Source organism: Populus euphratica, unplaced genomic scaffold, assembly GCF_000495115.2.
Source record: "Populus euphratica unplaced genomic scaffold, PopEup_1.0 scaffold412.1, whole genome shotgun sequence".
Classification (NCBI taxonomy): Eukaryota; Viridiplantae; Streptophyta; class Magnoliopsida; order Malpighiales; family Salicaceae; genus Populus; species Populus euphratica.
Genome location: NW_011500301.1, coordinates 1 through 8,322, shown reverse-complemented (window position 1 = coordinate 8,322; position 8,322 = coordinate 1). Strand labels below are relative to the sequence as shown.

At 28.6% G+C, this 8,322-nt stretch overlaps 1 protein-coding gene across 1 annotated transcript; it reads right to left on the bottom strand.

The window, feature by feature from the left end:
- Nucleotides 1–2,547: 2,547 nt before the first annotated feature.
- Nucleotides 2,548–5,037, bottom strand: LOC105113355 (elongation factor 1-beta 1-like). The gene is made up of 5 exons (XM_011009508.1): nt 4,659–5,037; nt 4,482–4,557; nt 3,742–3,859; nt 3,002–3,118; nt 2,548–2,908 (listed from the first exon to the last, which is right to left on the bottom strand). Exons 1-5 carry the CDS (start codon nt 4,859–4,861, stop codon nt 2,745–2,747), a joined length of 678 nt encoding a protein of 225 aa, XP_011007810.1. The 5' UTR covers nt 4,862–5,037; the 3' UTR covers nt 2,548–2,744.
- Nucleotides 5,038–8,322: the final 3,285 nt, after the last annotated feature.

The window sequence follows — 8,322 nt, the reverse complement described above, 5'->3', positions numbered from 1 at the left end:
AAAGTGAACCTGAAATTTTATATAAACCCCTCCCAGATATCACTGATAGAATTTCAGTCCATTGATGATTACATTTGTGATAGCTAGTGGTATAGGAGTATAATTTTTTTCCCAACTCTTTGGAATATACCTATGAACTTAATTCGTCACTGATACCGTCTGTATGTTCTAGTGAAATTGGAATGTAATTTTTTTTTCAACTCTCTAAATATATCAACAAACTTAATCTGTTAATGATTTCATCTATACATTCTAGTGGCATTGAAGTGTTATTTTTTCCTTAACTCTCTGGAATATACCGACGAACTTAATTCGTTGATGATTCCATCTGTAAGTCTTAATGGCAATACATGTAATTTTATTCTAACTCTATAATTTTTTTACGTATTTAGTCCATCAATAATTCTATTAATATAAAATATTTTTTGTGTCCAAATTATATATGTATTTCTTATTTATCCATCCTGCAAATATATTAAAATTAAATCATAATAATATTAGTTTTGTGTATAATAATAATATCATAAAAAATATTACATTCTTTGTCATGTAATAATAAATTCATGTCACTGTGAAGAAACATCTAGAAATATTATAAGAAAGTTAATTGCATTACATACTCATGTTTTATAAATTAATCAAAATTATCTTTTTTTTTCAACAATCTCATCATATTTATCTTTATCGTAGTTTTTTACATTGATTTTTCTATTGTCATCATCTTCATTTACTTTTGTATAAACATTGGTTCTCAGATCATTTTAACTCCTTAATGTCAAAATTGTACATTAGTCATGATATGTTGTGGATTATAAAAGTGGTATTATGTTCTTGCACTTGAGAAAGAAAACCATTATAATTGGTTTGCAGGGGTAGATTAGTATTTTCATAAAGTTTATTTTATCATTCTTTAATTGTTGGGAGGCATCTTTGTCTTTTCATAAACTTTTTTAGGCATTGAATATCTTTAACTTGAACACCTTTAAAAGCAATTTTTAACTTAACTATAGCTAGGGGTATTTTTGGTTTTTAGCTTTTTCAGAACAATGTAATGACTTTATCACCCTTGAAAGGAAAATTCTTAAAGCATCTTTGTAAGGGTCAATTCGTCATTTCATGATGATTTTTAAAAAATAGATGTTTGGTCCTAAAAATGATGTTGTCTTTCGACACATAAAAAACAAAAAGATGCTAACGTGTATATAGCACACATCAGCTACTCCGCTGTCTTCAAACAACGCATGTTGATGACTAGTGGTGTAAAACAATGTCTTATCATATCATTAGATATGTCTGGTGTTCTCTTTCTTCCTAAGCAGTATGTGTATGATGATAAAGTCCAGTCTAGTACTGGTTTAATTTTCTTTTTTTTCTCTTCATTTCTTTCTCATTTGTCTTGATTTTGGCACTACCTATAGAAAAAAAACATTACAGCCCTTGACTCTTTTTTTCTTGGATTCAATCCCTTTTTTTTTTTGAAAAAATCACATTAAATTGAAAAGGATTTTTTGATAAAATCCTTAAGTTTTTTTATCTCTTGAATTTAATCCTTACTCTTTTAAATTTTTTTTAAATGGTTTATAGATTATATTTGTTTCTTATGATTTTATCCTCATTTTTTTTTCCTTGACTCTTTCATCAAAAAAATTTATAATTTATAATTTTATCATTTCAATCAAATTTATAATTTTTTTTCAATAGTAATAATATATTAGTTTGATCATGCATTTTTTAATTTTTTATTTGTTTCCCTTGCCTTTTTATCAAAAAATTTATCATTTTTAATTTTATCCTTCATATCAAATTTATAATTTTTATCATAATAATAATAATTATGATCATTATCTTAGTTGAAAATTAACCAAAAAAATTTAACAAAGAACAACAAATAAAAAACTCGAAATAACCCCAGTTATTTTATAAATCATTAAAAAGTTCAACAAACAACAAACAAATAAAAATAACAAAACTCAATCTTCAATTGAATAAATATTTTAAAAAAAATAAAAGAATATAAACTTAAAAAAAAAAATTAACATCTAAAACTTGCAACCTTAAAATCTTAGATCAATAGAGAAACTCTAATTAAAATCAATTTAATATTGAAAAATTAAATAGAAAAAATAATAAAAATTTTAAAAATATATATATCAAAATACCAAAAAAAACAATAAAAAATAAACATCAAATTTAAATGGAAAAAACAACTATAAAGAATGAAATTGTAAATAATATCAATTTAAAATATTATTTTAAACAAAATAAATAATAATTAAAAAATAGGAGTAAAATTAAAAAGGAATTTTAATTTTATGAATTATTTATAAAATGTTATTTCAAATGTTGAATTATAAAATCTAAGAAAAAAATATTTAAAAAGCTAGCTAAGGAAAATTCAATAAAGAATGATAAATAAAAATATCTTAAATAACCCAAGTTATTTTTAATAAATAGTAAAAAATTCTACATAAAACAAATAAATAAAAATATAAGTCTAGTCTAGTCTCCAATTGAATAAACATTATATACCAGGACAAGCAAAAACACAGTTCATATGGAGGCATTCATCCAAACACAGTAGAAGGAATTTGATTTTTTAAGTGATCGTCATCTCATATCTCACTGATCTAGGGAGCAGAAGCACAAGATTACAAGGACACGATATTAAACAAAAGGGAAATGACTGGCCAGCAAAACTTAATGCCAAAGATGGCTTCACTACAACCAGTAGATTGTAAGTTGTCTTAGATTTTGTTGAAGGCAACAATATCACAGCTCTGAACATATTCGCTGCAAGGCTCGACTGTGAGACGCTCCTCAATGAGGGAATCCACTGATACAAGGTCATCGACGATGGTAAGCATGATCTGGAGCTTCTTGATTCCGTAGCCAACTGGAACCAATTTTGCTTAACAAAACCAACACATAATGGTTAGTATCACACAATCAAGTCAAGTGTGCGAGCAATAAATAAATAAAACTCCGTCAAGTCAAATCATACATGCTCCCCAAAAGAGACCGGGCATCTCAATACTCCTCCTAACTGCCTTCTCCAACGCCACCATGTCTGTCTCATCATCCCATGGCTTCACATCCAAGAGAACAGAAGATTTTCCACCTAAAGGTGGGGAAAAGTCAACAGAGCAGAATATAAAATGAAGTCATAAAAGGAGTTTTTTTTCAAAGTAGCACAGTAAGAAAAGGGGGGAAATAATACAATTGAAAACTTATTTAGCATAGATTGCAAAGTGTAGCATATCTCATCTGCATCTGCATCTGCTACGTTGCAGGTGACATCGACTTTTTAAAAGATGTGGTAGAGGCAACTTTGTTAATAAAAATTAAAAGCCATTTTAAATTTTGAATTTAAAAAATAATTACATATCATTTTTATCACAACTACAGTAAAAATAATATTTATTTACTTGTTAAAGATAATATTTTAAAAATAAATAAATATTATTGTGATAAAGATAATATTTATTTATTTATCTTTTTCTGTTTTATCCAAATCTATGTTAACCCAACAAAAATATTATCTTTATTAGATATTTTAATAAAATTGCCTCTGCCAAAGAAGTCACCGATGACAACTGCAATCATGAAACTTTAGAGTCGCAGTTGGCAGGTGGCAGCTGCACCTGCAACTGTGTTATTTACCCAGATAAGTTTTCAACTGTGTTATACAAGCACATGAACGAGGTTTTGGAGTGATGTAGAAAGAGGACCAAGGAAGCTTACTCTCTTTCTTCTTGGAGGATCCCTTTTTAGCTTTCTCCCTCTCCTCTGCTGCCTTCTTTTCCTCTTCAGTCTCATCACCAAAAAGATCCAAGTCGTCATCGTCGTCACCACCAGCAGCCTGAAACAGAACAGGGAAAACTTCTGAGTTCAATGCAAGCTAGTCAAGAAGTGTCCCTAATATCTTTGCCATGTGACTTGCACCAATGCAATGGACATTCCTAATTCGAAACTAAAGCACCGTACCAAATAGCAAATTCCACATGATTTGTGAATCACCAGCAAATTATTCTTAGACCTATCACTTTGACCACAAAACAGTCATCCCTGGCATGTAATAAAACAGTACAGAAAATTATTGTCTGAATTAAACAATAACGAACTATCATCGCATCCTACCTCTAGCACAACAGCGAGAAACAAAAGTCAAGCTTTAAATTTCAGCAGCAGCTGTACTCTCGCTGGTTCCAGTGCAGAAGTCTTCAACTTGCAGCGTTAAATTTGCAAGTTAAAGCTGCCCTATCTGGGTGTTACTGGATAATAAGCTCATGGCCTTTTAAATCGATTACATTATTTTACTCCCGGTTGGCAATGGTTTATATGCAGCAAAGCTAATCAAACCACAGTGTATAAGCTACATACGCATGGCAAAAGATCCAAACTTTGAGATACCCAATTGAAAACAAAAACCAGAAATCAACATTCAGTTATTAAGCAAAAATTATGAAAAGAAAGAAAGGAACCTCCTTGGCAGGGGCAGCTTCAACGGGAGCAGCGGCAGCGGCACCAACTCTTACACCGGTGGCTTTTCCTGGGAAGCTATAAATCAAAACACAAAACTCATAATTAATCAACAACCAAACCAAAACAAAATCACCCTAAGGTGCGAAATTGAACTTTGAAAAGTGAAAAATTGTTACCTTGAAGCAAGCTGTGAAGAAACAGAGTCATACCACTTGCTAGCATTAGGGAAGGCATCACCAGGATTCTCCAAAACAGCACCGTAAACTTTTATGTCATCTTTGGAAATCTGATCTCCGGAGATATAAGATTTTCCGGCAAGATACTCGTCCAGGGATTTGAGGCCGGATTCTGTGTGGATATCTGAGAAAGTGACTGCCATTATTGAAGATAATGATGAGAAGTATATGGATCTCTCTTTTTCAATCACTTGGAAGAGGGGGGTGCCAAAGACAGCGTTAAACAGTGAGATTGAAAGACGAGAATTGTGTGGAGTGGTAGTGATCGCTTATAATAGTAAAAGAAACCCTAGATTAAAAATCATGGGATTTGGAATGATTGATTGATGGATATTCTTTTGTCCTAATGGGTTGGCTGTGTGGTGGACTTATTATGTTGCTTTGGCCCATTTCCTCTCTTTCAAAAAACTCAACAATGCATGTTTCCAAAGAGATCATCTTGTCCATCTTATTAATGGTTATTTTTAAAACTAGATCTAGCAGGTAATTGGTGGATCAGGTGTTTATAGACCGCTCTCGATTAAAAAAAAAAACTTAATTGACTTTTGATTTAATAAATTATTTGTTTAAAATTTAATTTTTTTTATATGTTGATATATTTTTTAGTCAAAATAATATTATTTTAATATTTTTAAAAAACAATTGAATGTCAACCTCAATCTCAACTCCATACTTTGTTTATTAGAATAAAAAATAATATAATTAATATATTAAGATTGTATTGATAGAGATTCATGTTGAGAAGGATTCTTTTAAATATGTTTGGATATTACAAAAAAAAAAAACTACAATGATGGTGAATTAACTATTTTTCATGACACTTTTCATTGTAAACGGATGAATAAATTTACTACATTACTTTAAACAAAAAAGAAAAACCTTTGAGTACAGATTAAGGGCATTGTTATTTTTTTATTTGGGGTGTTTTGATATTTTTAAATTAATCAATAACAAGATAGATTATTAATTTAAAAATACACTATAAATTATCATAAATACTCTTAAGATTAATACATTGTTTGGTGTCATTGAAAGGTAGATTTGTATTTTTATTTAAAAAATACACAATAAAATAACCGATTTAACTTTATAAATAAAACATTTCAACTGATGTTTTTGTCTTATACATTTTATTTTCACAATAAAAATGTCTCCTTGTCTTGGGTTTTATTTTTTATGTCTTGGATACGAGGGTATTTTGATTATTGTAATATTGGTTTTTTTATTGTGTAAAGTGATAATTAGTTTTGTCTTTTAATAAATTTAAGGGATTTTAGATTAAAAAATAATAATAATAACAAAGTTAACGCATGCATCAGCGTATCAGCCGCTTTGCTGTTTTAGGACGATTTATACAGTTGATTTTGGTAACCAAAAATACCATTCTAGAACATCTTTAAATTTATTTTGGTGTCTTATCCATGTAAAAGTGGCATGTGTAGAAAACGAACCTCCAATTTGACTTCGATGACCATTTTTGTTTTTTTCCCCTCTCTGCCCCTCAATTCTTACACCTTATGCTTTAATTTTTTTAATCAGCCCCTTAACTTCTCTTTGTTTTTTATTTTGACCCTAATGTTTTTGTTGATATTTGTTTTATTTCAAATAACTTATGAAAATCCAAATTTATTTCAATTTCATCCTCATTTTATGTTTTTGCTTCTCTTTGTTTTTTATTTAGTCTCTGATGTTTTGGTTGATACTCCTTTTATTTGAAATAACTCATGAGAATTAAATTTTTTTCAATTTTATCCTCATTTGATTGTTTAAATTTATCTTATTTAATCCTTATTATTATTTATATCATCTAAGATAATTTTTATAGTGTTGCTGTTTTTATGATTTCACCCTCGATCATTTTTTTCCTATTAGATTTTGTCCTTACTCTTCTGTTTTTTTTTTTTGCTTTGCTAATTGATTTTTAGTTTTGTGTTTTTTACACTAAATTACATTTTTTAACATTAAGTTGAATTGGATTTGAGTTTTTTAGTTAACCCTACTTTGGAATTCCACATATTCCAGTTTGAAAAATTAACACGGCTTAAAGATGTTCACTAGAGATTGCTTTTTCTTTTTATCATTCCTTTAAGTTAATGTTTTTTCAAATTTTATCCTTCGATTGTTAGTTTATTAAACATTAAGCTTTGTGTTTTTTTATATATTTTCTACATCCTTTATTTTTTTTATTTGGTTAAGTTATTTGGGGTCTTTTTATGTTTTGTGCTTTGTTAGATATATTTTTTAAATATTTTTTATTTAATTAAATAAAATTAATTGATTGAATATAGATGTATACTCACTTCACTATGTTTTGTTCGGTTTGCTTTTACAAGGCATTACTCTAGCAAACCATACAACTTTTTCAATGTCATCTTGCATGCTTTAGCAGTAGAGTTTGAACCAACTAAGCAAGTTCTTTTGGTTATGGGCGATGTTCATGGTTAAGTGGCGGTGGTTCTTCAGTGATCTTTTCTCTTTTTTCATTACAAGTATGATATCGATGTTTTATTTTTTTTGTTTAGTATTGCCAAGTGTTTTTTATGGTTTATTTTCTATTGTTACCTTTGATTTAAACCAGATTACTAAATTAATTGATTTTATTGGATATAATCAAGTTAATGACTTGAGTATCAAGTTTTCTTACTTCTTTCAAAACACTATCAACTTGCGACATAATGCGAGTTCTCAGTCTAATAGTATGAACTAAAAGAGGTGGTGCTTTTACAATGCACCTTCTCACAAAACATGATTCATTTCAATAGTGTTCTTTTTTTTTGTGCCTTTGGTTTTTTTTTCCCCTGAATCTATATTTCTTTTCCTAACTTCATACTTTAATAATTAGGTTATTGAATATTAGAATTCATAATTTATTGTGGTTTATGTTATACATAGTTAGTTCGGTCTCATAACTCGTGTTATAATTTTAGTGAATTAACTTGGTTAACTTGAGTTTTTTTGTTTCAATTCCATCCTTCAACTTTAGTATTTATTTTGGTTTATTTTGTATGAGTTTATCTCAATCTCATAACAGGAATCGCAGGTTTGGTAAGTCAACCTAGTTGACTCAATTTTTTTAATTGGTATTTTTATATTTTATCCTTCAACATTGAGTTGATTATGAATGATGCTTCATAATTTATTTTGATTTGCTTTCTATGAGGTTATTCTAGTGTTATGACTTGGGTTATGTTATTTGTGGGTTAACCCAAGTAGATTTAAATTGTTTTATTGTGTTCTGTTTTTGGATTGATTTTTTTTTTCATTTACAACCTTTAATAATGAGTTTATTGAAAATTAGGTTTTATAATTTGTTTTGATTTGCTTTTTATGAGATTATCAAAGTCTCATGACCTTGGTCGCGATTTTGGCAGATTAATCCGGGTTGATTTAAGTTATTTTTTTGTTTACTTTCAATGAAGTTATCCTGATCTTATTACCCAGGTCACGAGTTTGGCATGTTAACTCAAGTTTTTTTTTGTTATTTTCTAATTATTTTTTTCATTCCATTCTTCAATATTACGTTGGTTAGAAATTGAGCTTCATAATTTTTTTTATTTTGCTTTATATAGAATTATCATGGTCTTATGATCGGTGTCATAAATTT

What these genes read in the sequence shown, in the direction of transcription:
- LOC105113355 (XM_011009508.1), bottom strand. Translation starts at nt 4,861, where the DNA reads ATGGCAGTCACTTTCTCAGATATCCACACAGAATCCGGCCTCAAATCC. An exon ending in AAGCTGCCCCTGCCAAGGAG is followed by an intron (nt 3,860 to 4,481) that starts GTTCCTTTCTTT and finishes GTTCTGTTTCAG; the next exon opens with GCTGCTGGTGGTGACGACGA. An exon ending in CGGTCTCTTTTGGGGAGCAT is followed by an intron (nt 2,909 to 3,001) that starts GTATGATTTGAC and finishes GGTTTTGTTAAG; the next exon opens with CAAAATTGGTTCCAGTTGGC.